Source organism: Pipistrellus kuhlii, unplaced genomic scaffold (genome assembly GCF_014108245.1).
Source record: "Pipistrellus kuhlii isolate mPipKuh1 unplaced genomic scaffold, mPipKuh1.p scaffold_m20_p_7, whole genome shotgun sequence".
NCBI lineage: Eukaryota > Metazoa > Chordata > Mammalia > Chiroptera > Vespertilionidae > Pipistrellus > Pipistrellus kuhlii.
In genome coordinates, this window is record NW_023425573.1 from 40,330,849 (window position 1) to 40,346,015 (window position 15,167).

The 15,167-nt window shown below is 44.9% G+C and overlaps 1 protein-coding gene across 1 annotated transcript in view; it reads right to left on the reverse strand.

Moving 5' to 3' along the window:
- Nucleotides 1–13,446, reverse strand: part of MYO3B (myosin IIIB) — a 331,558-nt gene extending 318,112 nt beyond the window's left edge. Inside the window, exons 1-5 of the mRNA XM_036422089.2 lie at nt 13,261–13,446; nt 12,406–12,540; nt 3,453–3,557; nt 3,137–3,236; nt 936–1,012 (exon numbers count right to left, since the gene is read on the reverse strand). Of these exons, the coding sequence (XP_036277982.1) occupies nt 936–1,012; nt 3,137–3,236; nt 3,453–3,557; nt 12,406–12,540; nt 13,261–13,407 (564 nt within the window). The 5' untranslated portion in view covers nt 13,408–13,446. The remainder of the gene's footprint in view (nt 1–935; nt 1,013–3,136; nt 3,237–3,452; nt 3,558–12,405; nt 12,541–13,260) is intronic.
- Between the last annotated feature and the right edge of the window lie 1,721 nt (nt 13,447–15,167).

Genomic DNA, 15,167 nt, shown 5'->3' on the forward strand with positions numbered 1-15,167 from the left:
GTTTTAATTTTTAGTTTTTTTTAAACCTACTTAAGAAACATTAAAGATTTAGGTAAACACTGGAATCTGAAGGATTTTCTTTTTCTCTAAAATAAGCAAGTATGAAAGAGAGGGACATAGAGAATAAGGAGCCATTGAAGAGATGTGAGCAGCCCGCTGTGAGCCAATTACCGCGTAGGAGGTCACCTTGGCAGACACACAGAAGAAAGACAACCATGGGACACATGGGACAGAATGGAGATGGAAAGAACTCTAAAAAGATGATTGCCTGAGTCCTCTTACAAAAAGAACCCATTGGCTTAATCCCAGAGGATGCTCTCAGGCATGGGCCAGAGTACTGTGGGATTAAATGCTGATTTACCAAGCAACACTATACCTGTGTGTCACGGTATGCCTTATCTAGCTGGGAGATTCTCCAGACTTCTGCATGCATCAGCTCACAGGGAGTTCCATGATGATGCCAAAACTAAATTAGGGCCAAATCCCAGGTTTAATTGAGAAACAAAAACATACATAAGACTAGCTGCTATGTACCTTGCAACAACAACCCCACAAAAGAACAACCAGGAACACTGTATGTAGTTCCAGTTGGAGCTGAAATCTGTCGCTTCATCAAGCCATGTGTCACCAGGGCTGCATCTCTCCAGGGAAGGTGACATTTTCTAATTTACATAAAAGTTGGATGAGTTCAAGCCAAGACCCTTGGAGAGAGCTGCATTTTCTGGAGGAGGCATCTTTTTTTAAATGCATGAAGGCATCCTGTTGGCTAGCTGTAATCTTGCTTTTCTGAGATTAAGTGTCATTGTTGTCACTCATCAAACCATAACTCCCACAGTTCAATGAGGATAAAGAATTTTCTTCTTTCTGAACATTTTGTGAAACATGTGAATTTCCCATAAAAAGTCAACGCAAAGAAACAGATGCCCTCTACTTACCTCAGGGGCCATCCAGAAGGGGGTGCCAACAGATGTGTTTCTCCTTAGACGTGTACTGGTGAGCTGAGCTGACACACCTATAAGGCAAGGGCGTCAGAATTGAGCAGTGAGCAGAGGATGATGCTAGACCAGGGATTGGCAAACTTTTTCCATAAAGGATCAGATAATAAATAGTTTAGGCTTTGTGAGCCATATGGTCTATCACAGCTTCTCACTTCTGCCATTATAGTGCAAAACCAGCCACTGACCACACATTTACCAAAAATTTACTCATCGATGTATTTAATTATCACATGTCATAAAATATTCTTCTTTTGCTTCTTTTCCCAACTATTTAAAAATGTAAAATATATATGTATACACACACATACACACACACACACACACACACACACACATATATATATATATATATATATATATATATATATATATATGTATGTATGTATCTTATATTCTTAGCTCAAAAGTGATACAAAAACAGGAAGCTGATCAGATTTAGCTGAACCCTAGTGTGCTGACCCTGTGTGGGACATTTATCACTCTATTCATATCACTGGAATTTTTTTCCTAATAAGCATTCCTATCTGTATTGCTGCAAAACTGGAATCAAAAGAAAACATTGACAACCAGGATCAACCAAAAATATATTCCTATCATATTTCCAATATATTTCAGGTGATTTCTTTCTTAAAATGTTTTTCATTTTATGGAGAAAGAAAACTCGCATGTGTTATCTATAACAGAGCATCAGTATGGACATAAAAAGTTTCCAGTGCCTTATCTTTCCTAGAAAACTAACGAGAAAACTGAGTTTGTCAAATGGGAAAAGAAATTGACTAAGTTATTATTATGTAAGGCTCAGTGTTGAGGACCTGAATTTCAATATAATTCCAATGCACTTTATCTGCCTTAGCCTTGAGCCAGCTCTCTTTATACCAGCACATTTGTGGACTTATATCATTCCTTATATAGAAAGAGGAGCATAAAACTTAAAGTGCCCTCCTCTATTTTCCTTTGCTTGCTCTTTAGAAGATAGGCCAATACACCTAAGTAACTTCATTTATTATTTTTTAAAAATATTTTTAATTGATTTCAGAGAGGGAGGAAAAGGAAGGGAGAGACAGAAACATCAATGATGAGAGAGAATCATTGATCGGCTGCCTCCTGCACACTCCCTACTGGGGATTGAGCCCACAACCCAGGTATATGCCCTTGACAGGAATTGAACCCGCAACCTGTCAGACCCCAGACCGAAGCTCTATCTACTGAGCCAAGCCAACTAGGGCTAACTTCATTTATTTTTGAGTAATTTCTTTTGAGCAAATGATTTGCTGATATACTTTAACAATGAATTCTTTTTTACCAATAAAGCAAAGACTACTCAAAATCATTGGTCTTTTCTCCCCCTACACTGATATTGTTTAAAAAAAAAACAAAAAAAAAACACACACACATTTTTTAAAATGCTTCTGCAAATTTATTCTCATTATTTGTAACAATCATGCTAGAGAACTAGCTGTTGTTGAACTCATTTAAAAGATTAAACCATTCAATAAACTTAAGAAGGAAAACCAAGCGGCTTGTTGGTTTGTGAATATCAGTACATGAGTGTTGCAAGGGGATATTTAATAGTTCTCTGGCCTTAGGTCATTTTGCTCCGCATTTCTTCTCACACTTCCATTTCCTGTCAATGTTTTCAGTTCAACCAGCCTCACGTGTAGCAGCAATAATCACAATTTACAGGGAGGTTAGTTCCCAGACCCAAAGGACTAGTTTACCTTCTGCTCACTGGGAATAAGTATGCCTAAGGCTAAAGAAAGTCATTTGAAAAACCAAACTGCTTTCTCTTTTCATATGCAAATGAAGAAATGACAAAATGTAAATTATGGACGGTTTGCCCTGAGACATGAAATTATTCCCAGAAAAGCAAAAAAGGTTTTATGTCAGATTCTTCCTTTGAAACACTTTTTATTTTCTCTCTTTTAATAAAATTGCTTCTAAAGCTGAAAATAGATTAACAAACAGCCTCTCTTGGGGTGATCCATCTGGTAAACCCCCCACTCGCCAGCCTGTGTTTGATGGGAAAAGTCCCTCGGCCTATGGCGCAGCACAGAGGCTCCAGCCTTCTGAGACGGCAATAAATTGTTGCCTGTGGGTAACTGCACACGTCAAGAAAACAAACGACAAGCAGTCATTACCAAAGTCAACGAGCTTAACTCCTCCTTCTGTTGTCAGAAGAATGTTATTCCCCTTGACATCACGGTGGATGATTCGGTTATTGTGCAAATGCTGAAGGCCCTGCATGGCATCCCACCACCACCGGACAGGAAAGAGGAAGGGAAATTTTGCATGGTTATTTTAAAACAAGTACAGTGCCATTAGGAATCTAACACCCCTGCTGTTGCACACCTTTTATGCTATGGGGCGGTTCCCCCTTGTTAATGTGAAATGGGGATCCAACCCATGACAAATTGCCTCTTTTGCTATCATCCCCAGAACATTGGACTTTCTTACCAATAAGGCTCCATATAAGATGTATGAGATCACTGCTTCGTCCAACCGCTGGCCGAACATGAGTAGACCTTTGACAAGTTCCGTGACTGAGCCCCCATTACACAGCTGAAGAGGAAATACAGGAGAGAGAGAGACAATAGCAGAATACATGAAAAAAGAAAAAGAAGATAAGGATAAAAGCCCCATGTAGTAAAATAAATTTTCAGATCACAAAACTCTAGGTAGAAATAATTAACTTCTAAATTCCATTACACAGCTAAATCTAGTTGTGTGTGTGTGTGTGTGTGTGTGTGTGTGTGTTCAAGATAATAATTTATGAGTGAAAGAGCATGTCCAAAAAGTTGATTTTTTTTTTTTAGTTGTCAAATGAAATGTAAAAGCACAAGTCATTATTTAGTAATTCAAATGAGATGGCATGGTGACCTACTGGATGTTTTTCATTTTACATAAATATTGTTTTTTAAAACAAGCATGTTGAGGATAAGAACAGACCAGAAGTGGCAACATGGATGTCCTTGATATTTGGGCGGGAACACATTGCATCTCCAATCTTCCTGTCTGCCATCCTTGCCCCACAGGAGCAGAAGCCCACCCAGCAGTTCTTCCTAGAGTTGCCATTGCATGTCAGATTTATGGAGTGGAGTTGCAGCATCTGTGTACACTGGGATTATTACAATTCCTTATAGCCTGCTCATGGTTTACAGGAGATTCAGAACTTTATGCTCCATTTGGGAACAGGGGCAAGGCTAACATCTGAATGAGAAGGTCAAAGAGAGTGAGACCCTCATGATAAGGAGCATCAGGGAACAGGGGCATGGGGTGACATGGAAAGGCAGACAGTACAAGGACCTTGGGGAACACCACACAGTCTGAGGCCCTGATCTCACTGCCATGGCTTCCCATGAGCATTTGTTATTTGCAGATACAGGTGCCACTCAGGGGGAGGGAACGGGGAGAAAGAAAGAAAGGCTCTAGAAAGCCCAAATGTCTGAGCTTTGCACTGGACTGTGGAAGTGGGATATAAATACTAGAATTTGCCTCTTCCCCCAAAAAGTGACTCAGTGGGACTGAGTTTAACAGAATGAGTTAAAATCGGTTGTCTCCTCTAGGCAGGCCAGAGACTCAAGAACAAAGTTGGACTCAGTTACTGAAAAGAAAGTTACCTCTTGGGTTCTCAATAGTTTGTGACTGCCCAGTTCATACCCATAACGCAAGCATGAATACAACACAGTCTCTGCCCTCAAGAGCCCGCCACCACAAATGCACACATGAGTAAGTAGGAGTGTGGCATGTGGAACTAGGGTGTGCCTGAGGGAGAAGGGTGACACGGAGGAGGGAATGGCAACCTCTGCTGAGGGATGAAGGGGGACAATCTGAGAAATCCTCCTAGAGCAAAGGCTTCTCAACCTTTCTAATGCTGTGACCCTTTAATACAGTTCCTCATGTTGTGGTGACCCCCAACCATAAAATTATTTTCATTGCTACTTCATAACTGTAATTTTGCTACTGTTATGTATTGTGATGTAAACATCTGTGTTTTCCGATGGTCTTAGGTGACCCTGCTATCAGTTCTCAACCTGTGGGTCACCACTGCCGTAGAGCCTAAGACCATCAGAAAACAGATATTTACATTACGATTCTAACAGTTGCAAAATTACAGGTATGAAGTAGCAACAAAAATAATTTTATGGTTAGGGGTCACCACAACATGAGGAACTGTATTAAAGGGTCATGGCATTAGAAAGGTTGACAACCACTGTCCTAGAGAATGTAACATTTACAATGAGGTTGAAGGACAAATGAGTGTATAGAAAGTGAACAAGAGAATGGACATCCCTGGGAAAAGAATATCATGTGCAAAGGGAACATAAAAGAATGGGGAGGGGAGAGAATTCTAAACATTCTGCTATTGTTGGGACAAAGAGCTCCAGGGCCCTAGGGAAGGTGGGAAACAGAGAATGACAGGTCTGCCCTGCTAAGGGGTATGGGCTTTTCTGCAACACACACATATATGATAGTAGCAAAATATACCATTAGATAAGAATAGTACGCTATGGACAGATTTTAGGCAGGACGACTCTGTTCAGACTTGTATTCTAGATTGGAGGGTGGACAGAACAGGAAGACGCCAGAAGCTTGACCTCTGTTAGGAGGTACTGAAGCAATCATGAAAGACAGGGTCAAAAGGTCAGGAGCCATGGGGATGAAGGTCGGGGAGAGAGGCTTTTATGAGTCAGGATAGACAGGGACTTCTGACCAACCATATGTAGATAGTGAAGAAGAGACCGTCTAGGGATCATGTGAAAATAAGGGAAATATTAGTACAGTTCTTGTTCCTCTAAGGCCAAAGCAGTTACAGGTTGAATGCAAGGCACTCAAACACCTTCTTCAGAGCCTCTTCTCAGCCTGGCTCCTCTCTCAGGGAGGCAGGTGCTTTCCTGAATCGCAAGCGCCCTATTAAGATCCCACCCAGGGAAAATCCACATTAAGTACTGGGTGACGATCCAAGCTAACTCAACTCTGGAATTTTCCGTTGAAACCTCATTTCAGCCTCTTTCCTGCCCTCGTTTAAACGTGGCCATTTTTGCAACAGGAGCCTATACAGCAATAGTGTATATAGGCAGCCAACTTATAAACCTTCTTCTTAGCTCTAGAACCTGTGAAGGGATTCAGAACAGCCATTTTTGTCAGCAAGATCAAAACCAAGCTGTGAGTTTAAAAACAACAAAAGGATCTTGACTCAGTCGGTGCCTTTGGCTCACTAAATGTCAGGGTTTAAGAGCGGTCTGACTGCCACACACACGCAAAAAAAAAGCATATAATTAAACTGCTCAGGGAAGCTTGAGAAGAAATTGTTCTGCTAAGTTGATAAGCCGCCCAGCAAAGTTTTAAAGGGCAGCCCGTGGGTTGTAGAGAAAGCACTTCGGGTACTTGGATATAAAAAGGAAACCGGGTGCACACTGCAATTGTCGGACCAGGGAGAATGCTCAGTGAACTGGACTGAGCATTTTAAAAGCCTGGCAAGAAACTGTATTTAAATGTATCAAATATTGCCACCCACTCTGCCAGCCTTCAGATTCAAATGGAGGTGTGTTTCCATGTCTGCATTCCTCCCGACGCCCTCAGCATTCAGCAAATGCGGCAGCCGGATGCATCTAGAATTTAATGAGCGTTTTGCTCTGAACCAAGAAAAATAGAAAATCATTTACGTCCCACATCCATTTTCCAAAACATCATTGACTATTGATTCGATCACAGTATGTGCATTTGCTAAGATGGTCATAATTTCAAGCAATAAAATGTTCCTTGCTCAATTAGCTATCAGCTTTCCTCCATGTTATTAAAAAGGCCGATGCCACACAATTGCCAGCCCTTTATTCTAGTCAAAACTCCAACTTGTAAGTAGATCCTGCACTGGCACGTGGACTTGACCTAGTCAGAGTGCAGACTTAGGAGAATTTCCTCTCAGTGTCCTTCGGCTCAGTGGACTTCCTCTGTCAAGGATGTTAGGCTCTATACAGGGCGTGAAGCAAAAGCCAAGGTCATCAAAATCACCCTAGAAGATGCCTTAAGAAGCATGCTCTGGGCGATGTCCCCCTCTCAGGAAGGCCAGTACAACTTATATTTTCCCTCCACGCTGTTGGGAACAATTAGTTTTGCTGACACCAGGTGTAGCCACTGGTTTGAACCTAAAAGAATGAAAACGATGCAACCTAGAGTTCTAGTCAGAGTGGGGAGATGCTCACGTCACAAGCCGTACAGGGGCCCCAGAATGCCCACCTCCCATCTCAGTCTCTCTCCAGGAGACCTGCTCCCCGAGCAGAGCAGTGGGTGGGCAGAATCACTCCACTCCTCGGCTTCTAACTCTCTCCTGCTTTTGCTGAAACATACAGCACATGTATGTAGGACACAACTCTGTTCCATTTCAAAGTCCCTCCCTTCTCCTCCACTCCCAAGTGTTCTGTGCCTTCCTCCTGGCCCCCAGCGCTCCAGCGACTCTCATTCTAGAATCCCACCAGAACCTGCCGTCTGAATCAGTGCTTTCTAACCATCGCTGGCCAATCCTGTGTTCCAGACCATCAGAGCCCTGCTGTGACCCTGATTTGCTAATGTGACCAACTTGATTCATGCCATAGTATCCATCGATGAAAGTGCAACACTTGCAATGATATTCAGGCCTATACTGGACTTTCTAGAGCTTTACATTAAAGAAAATATTGGACAAAGGTGTCCCCCTTTTCACCCCCTACAATCAGCTTATTTACTGAACTTATACATAGATGTCTGGGAGAAAAAAAAACAGATTAAAAGTTGTTTTTTTTTAACTGGTTTAAAATATAAGAAGGTTTTTGTTTGTTTTAGGGGATTTTTTTTGTTTGTTTGTTTTTGTTTTTCTTATTTTTTACATTTCAGCCTCATTTACTAGTGCCCTAGCCTCCAAACTAGTTAAGTTGAATATATGATTCATGCTGAAATTAATAGTATCTACCTGGTGAAGATTTTATGCTGAAAGGAAAAAAAGAAGAAATTTAGTTCATATCTTAGTGCAAACTAGGTGTGTTTTCCTTAAAGGTTTAAATTCTTATTATATTTAATTTAGATGGACTTATAGATTTTTTTAAAATATAATATTAACTTAGAATAAAAGTTATTCAGAAATTCTCCAAACATTATTCTGTGTGAGGGCCTTCTCTGTCTATCTTTCTGATACAGAAGGCACCTGTCATAAAGGGAGCTTTGCTTTCTGCCAACAATTAGCTATGAATTTCAGAAATTATGTTTTCATTTGCTTTTGTTTTCAGAGCTGTGGTGATTTAAGGGGGCTATTAATAACAGTTTCCTATCCTTTAGAATGGCTCTGTGGAATAGCTGCTCACTGGTCCTTTCAGCTCATTCAGCAAGGAAACAGCAAAGGCGACATAAATTTCATTTCAATATGCACGATGAGGAGAACAATATTAAACACATCCTAATCTTACTGTGAGTCTCCTAAAGCACTCCTACCAAAAGCTGCTGAGGGCCCTGGCTCAGTGGGTTGGGCATTATCCAGGGCACAGAGGGTTACCGGTTTGATTCCAGGTCAGGGTACATGCCCAGATTTCAGGCTAGATCCCTGGTATGGGGTCTGCAGGAGGCAGCTGATCAATGCTTCTCTCTTTCATTGATGTTTCTCTCTCTCCCTCGCCCTCCCTTTCTTCCCTCTTTCTCTTAAAAAAAAAAAGAAAGAAAGAAAGAAAGAAAAAGAAGAAAGAAATAAAAAACAAGATTGCTGCCAAGGAAGCAAAACTGTCAAGGTACTGTGTGGACATCATGGTCTGTCCACTGTGTGTGAGAGAGACCAGAAACTGTGATCCCAGCCAGAGAGCCCAACTCTGTTTTTCTGGTTTTTGCTGTTTTATTAAATATATGTTTTTATTGATTTCAGAGAGGAAAGGAAAGGGAGAGAGAGAAAAACACCAATGATAAGAGAGAATTATTAATTGATTGCCTCCTGCATGCCCTACTGGAGGTTGAGCCTGCAACCTAGGCATGTGCCCTGACTGGGAATCAAATGGTGAACTTTTGAGCATACATTGATGCTCAACCACTGAGCCACACTGACCGAACCCAACTGTGTTCTAGGACCAGAGACAGCAGCATGTGGTGGGTCCCAGGTTCGGTTCTCCCCCCAGTTCTGCCATTTAGCTCGTTATGTGTCTGGAGACCTGTCACTCCTTCTCTGGGCTCCATTCCCCAACAGAACACAAGGGGGCTGTCCTGAAGAAAGGCCGAGGTTTCTGCCAGGTGTAGGATCCCAGAAACCCTGTTTCTATCTGCATATTGTGGGCACTGGACACTCTTAACCACCCAGCAGCCTGGCACAGAGGACCCGTTCTGGGACAGAAAGACCTGAAGACATCTGCTTCCCTCTACAACCAACTTGGCAGAGATCAAAACAATCTGCAAGAGGCATAAATGTCAGCTGAGGTTTGCATAATTCAGTGTCTCAGGGCAGCCTCGTATTCTACCCGGGGTCACCCCGAAATGCAAAGACAGCCTGCAGGGGAGCATATGCACCAGGCTAAGTGAATAGTCCCGGGCTCCTTCTCATCTCCAGACCACACGTGGCCCTTTCGGGCTGCCTTGGCCACGCCTGGAGGGCCTGCCTCCGGTCACTCCTCGTCGGGAAGAGCATTTACTCTCCAGGTGATCACAGGTCTCAGAAGCCCACCTGCCTGCCTGGTCACATCACGGGGGAGGCCTCTTTTCAGGCCCTGGAAAGTTCCTAGAAGTTCCAGTTCTCCATATTTAAATACAAAGCCTTTTTGAGTCAGGGGATAAAAATGAACAGAAACTAAGATTTCCTGATCACTGTCTCTCCGTTATTAAATTACCAGTGGCCTGGTGCATGAAAAGTCATGCACTGGAGGGGGGTCCCTCAGTCCAGCCTGCCTCCTCTCAGTCCTGGAGCTCTCAGGGACAGGAGGCGACTCAACAATCAGGGGAAGGTGACACCCCATCACACCTCTGCTGGTGCCACTGCCAGCAGTGCAAGCCTCGGCCGGCCCTGGTTACCTGATCCTCAGGCAGTCCTGGGCGGCTGGGCAGCTGCCATACAAGGCTTTCCTGTGCCTCGAGCCAGCCCTGGGCAGCTGGGGTGGGGAGCCTGAAAGGACTGAGGAACTCCAGAATCAGGAGTGGCTGAGCCTGCCTGGGGGCAGGCCCGGCCTTGCCATGTGCCTGCTGCCCCGGCAGGGCTGAGGGAACTGGGCATCACCATCTTTGAGGGTATGGCAGTCAATTAGCATATTCTCTCCTTATTGGCTGTGGGCACTGCCATCTTCGAGGACAGGCAGTCAATTAGCATATTTCATCTGTATTGTCTATGGCACATGTGTCAAACACAAGGCCCGAGGGCCAAATCCGTCCCGCCAGGCCTTGCAATGTGGCCCGCACCACGCTGTCATCACTGCACTCCGCTGCGTTTCCATCACAATGACAGTTTATGACTGTTCAGTAAACCATTCGGCCCGCGATTTAGGCTGGATTTTAGATTTTGGCCCCTTCTCTGATTGAGTTTGACACCCCTAGTCTATGGGTACCACCATCTTTGAGGGCAGGGAAGCAATTAGCATATTCCCTCCTTATTGGCTGCAGGTGTTGCCATCTTTGCGATGGTGTGAGGATCAATTAGCATATTCCCTCTTAATTAGATAGGTTAATGAGGTCTAAAACATGGAGATCTTACAGAGCTGAAGAATATAATCAGAGACCCTAGAAACACTACTTTCCATATCCCAAGAAAAGCAACGTTTTAAAAATCAGTGTTATGCTAGAGCTTTATTGGCAGGATAAAATCTGTAATGTTTTCAGGGAAGGGAAGGGGAATAATAAAATCGGGTACTATGAGAATGTGTTAGATGACAACCAGACAACTAAACAAAGATGATTTCTGAAAACCAGAACGCCTTACATCTTTATATTCTGAGGAAGGCAATTGATGTGACAGAAATGTTCAAATTGGTTTTCCTGCAGATTATCCCATTTGAATATAACAAGTGAATTCCCCATACATGGTTGCCATGGAAACAAGTCTATATTTCCCAGACCCAGGCCCTCCCAGAGCCAGGCAGGAGATGCGAACGAAAAGCGCTAGACAGCGAACTGAGGGCTGGCTTCCCCTTTGGTGCTTCTCTCTTACGGCTTCCTCATGTGCCCACAGGCCCCTGGTCCCTTGGGTGGCCCTAGGCACAGAGGCACGTGCTGGTTCCGAGGGGCAGGGTCCAGAACAAAGCAGGGTGACCTTTGGGAGCAGGAAGCGGTAGACCTATCCTAAGATACTAATTTCACAGACTGTCATGATTGTGCCTGCCATTTAGTTCTGTTGTGTTTGTGGGGAACTGACTCTTGCACATTCAGTCCCCCTAATGAGGGAGAAGTAAGGCGGACACGATAGATACAGCGGCACTCCTTTCAGATTCCCTCTTCAGATTCCCTGCTGGGAATATCGCCTGCTCCCAGCTCCCAGGAGCACAAGGAATTGCCCCAGACTGCAGGGAACTGCTGCCTCCCTTCTTCCCCCCCCCCCCCCCCCCCCCCCCCCCCCCCACACACACACACAACCCTCAAACCTCAACCCAAGGCCACCCGCCCAGCACAGCACAAATCCCGGGCAGCTCTTCGCCCCCAGAGGACGGCTGAGGCCTCTGTTGAAGACGCTGCTGCTCGGTGCCTCCTTGCCCAGGCCTGCTTCCTCTCTCCCCTCCAGGCCCATCTCCTGCATGATCTCGCCAATAACCCCGCTACACAGCCCTCAGAGTCTGTTGTGAAAAAAAACAATCTAAGCTGAGGATTAATAAGCATAAACAGGCTAATCCTAACTGGGTGAGCCAAGTAAACTTTGGGCTAACAGTTTTTGAAAATGAGTTCTAATCATGTTTTCTACAAAACGTTACCAATATAGGGAAGAAAATAATCTTTTCCAACTATATTCTTGTAGCCACTCAGGAGCAGGAGAAGCGATTATTAAAATTCTGAAGCGGAGAAACATGCACATTTTCAGCACACAGCCCACCTGTAAGGACTGAGGAGGAGAGTGCCATGCCTGGTCAGGTACCTGGGACACACAGGAGGGTCAGACTTCCTCTAATGCGTGTGGGACAGTGTTCAGGCTAACAGACACCTGTGTGCCCGGGAGCTCTGTTCCAGTGGAGGGTTCCCCAACAAGACCCTCTTACCTGCGCCAAAACCGGTTTGGCTCAGTGGATAGAGCGTCGGTCTGCGGACTGAAAGGTCCCAGGTTCAATTTCGGTCAAGGGCATGTACCTTGGTTGCAGGTACATGCCCAGTAGGGGATATGCTGATCGATGATTCTCTCTCATTGATGTTTCTAGCTTTCTATCCCTCTCTCTTCCTCTCTGTAAAAACTCAATATATTAAAAATAATAATAATTTTAAAAAAAGACCCTCTTACCTCCAGCACCAGCCACAGCTGTCCTCCCACGCACTCATCCGCTTTGTAAAACATCCCATAGAACTTGACAACGTTGGGGTGATTAGGAAGAAACTGCAAAATGTTATATTCTGCTTCGATCTCTTCATCCATATCCTACACAGGGTTTAAAAAAAAAAAAAAGTGCACGCTGGATTCAGCCTGATGTGTGAGGAAGGGCACCGGCATGATGTCACGATCAGGTGATCAGCGAAGGAAGCACGTTTACTCTGCATGTTTAATGTTATCGCTACCACATCTGAATACATCACACTATTATAGCAATAAAATGTCTTTATTATTCGATATATCTTTTTTTTCATTAGCAGTATTATTACAGATTTTTTTTTTTTTAATTTAAAAATGTCCAAACTTTCAAAGCAGTTAAGGAGAGGTGGCTTGAAGGGACCGGACACAGGCTAGGTCACCCATAACCTCCCTGTGCAAAACGACGTCCTCACTGTAGCCTCGGCGACGGGGCTCTGAGACCAGAGGCCAGGCGAGGTGATTAGGTACCTCAGGTGCGAGTCCCTTTGTAACTTACAGAGAGCGCAGCCTCTGTGTAAGCCCAGGGAGTGACATACATCACTCTTTTCCAGAGGATATCTTTAGGAGAGCCCAGAGGGCCGAAATCCAAACAGAAACAGAAAGTCAAGGAAGGTTTAAACTCCCAAAGGAGTCCTGTCACTCCGATGAGCTGACAAACCGTGACTCACTTTGAGATTTCATGGCAGCCCTCGTGAGTAGCATCCTTACAGGAAAGGAGTAGGCAAAAAGTGGGCAACTCAATGGGCATGAAATGCTGTACCGTGGTAACGACGGGCCTCCGTCACTTACGCTGATGGGATCCAGAATTTTCACTGCAGCCAGGCTCCCGTCTCTCCTGTTGGTTACCTTGTAGACCTTGCCGTAGGTGCCTTTGCCGATGGTCTCTATGATTTCCCAGGTGTCCGTGGGGTCTGGGAGCGATTCAAACCCAAGCATGGTGAGGTTGTAAGGAAACAATCCATACAGGTGTTTCCTGGCGAAGAGAAGCGCTTGTTACAGGCAACAGAGCGCAGGGCAGGGGGCTTTCAAAACAAGAATATTTTTATTTTGGAACCAGCAGCCTTGTGGGACTTTTTCTTTTTCTTTTCCCTTTCTATTTTAAGGAAAAAAAATTTTTTAAAGGGGTTTGAAGTCTCTTTAAGAAATGAAGATATAAGTTAGAGGTCTCTAAAACTCTCTTAAAAACAGGACTTTAAGAAGGGGGATTATGTGAACACTGAGGAGGGAGAAAACAGGCTAACAAGGATGTCTGCACAGCTGGACAGTTGTCCTTCTAGGCTGCTGCCGGGAAAAGCATCTGCGAGCCAAAGGTGTTAGATCTCCATGCCTCTCTGACGATCACTGGAAACCAATCTCCAGCCTCCGTGCGCAAGGTCTGGGCTGCCAGGAAGGGTTTGGTGCCGGCACCGGGTATCAGTCAGTGCACAGCAACCACTGCCAGCCAGGTCACAAGGATTGGCCGAGCTCGGACCCGTCAATACACCAACAGGCTAGTGTGGGAATCACACTGAGTGGCTAACCAGGAACCACAAACTTGCTTGGCCTATTTAGTACGGACACAACCCTGTGCAGTTTAAGTACAGGTGACATTGAATAATGTGGGGGTTAGAGGCCTCACCCTACCTCCGACCTGCGGAGTGGAAAAACCCATGAAAATCTCTGAACTCTATGGTAGGCCCTTCACATCTTTGATTCAACCAACCTCAGCTGGGAATGCAAAAATAGGACGTCAGTCTGCGGGCAGCTGGTTGGATCCATAGATGCAAAACCCACAGATACAAGGCTGACTCCATTTATTGGGGGGGGGAATCCAAGTATAAGTGGACCCACGCAGCTCAAGCCCATATTATGCAAGAGTCAGCTGTACCTTCAGCAGCAGCAGCAAGGTCACCCCAGGTTGAGCCCATGGAAAAGCCCCCTCAAGTTCGGTTGCTCCCCGACTGGATGAGGGGTCCCAACCCCATTCTGCTTCAACCCCAGGGGAGAGGCTGTCAGGCTCCAACAGCAAGAGTCATGGCCTCCAGGCCCCGCACAGAGGCTTGGTGTCCACCAGGGAAAACACTCCTGCCCCAGGCTGGGCACTCCAGTCTGCACTTGTAATTATTCTCCAGGCTGCTTTCTCCCCAGGCGCAGCCTTCTGCCCTGGCACAAGAACCCACTTTTTATCTTCACCCTTTCTGATGGGAGCACTTCAAAGACGTGGAAAACCATTGCCCAAAGAAAACAAAATGCTATCATCCGCAAGGCAGAGGAGCAGACGCTGGAAGGGAGCCAGTCTCCCCAGCGCTCCTTTGGCAGGCACACCCCGCTCCGAAGGGGCCTGCAACCAGCACCTCCAGAGCCCAGGCGAGGCTCCCGCTGGGCTGAGGCCCAGAACCCAAAGGGCCGGCTGGTCAAATGGCTCCTGCCTTCCCTCTGCTGGTTTCCAGATTCCAGTGAACGCCAACCTTTCCTCCTGGCCCGGGTTTGACAAAGTCAATCTTTCTCACCACAGGCATCCCAACTATTGCCGTGTCTGTACTTCACCTGTGCTGCCAGTTACTAAAAAACATTTAAAATAATTGCTTTTCCCTATGAATAAATATCTTTAAAGGCACTTTTGGTCACTATCCTACATGCAAAACCAGTATCATCTGCCATATTTCAAAATTAACTGCAAAAAGGTGATCACGCACTAAAAGAAACAGTTATTCCAA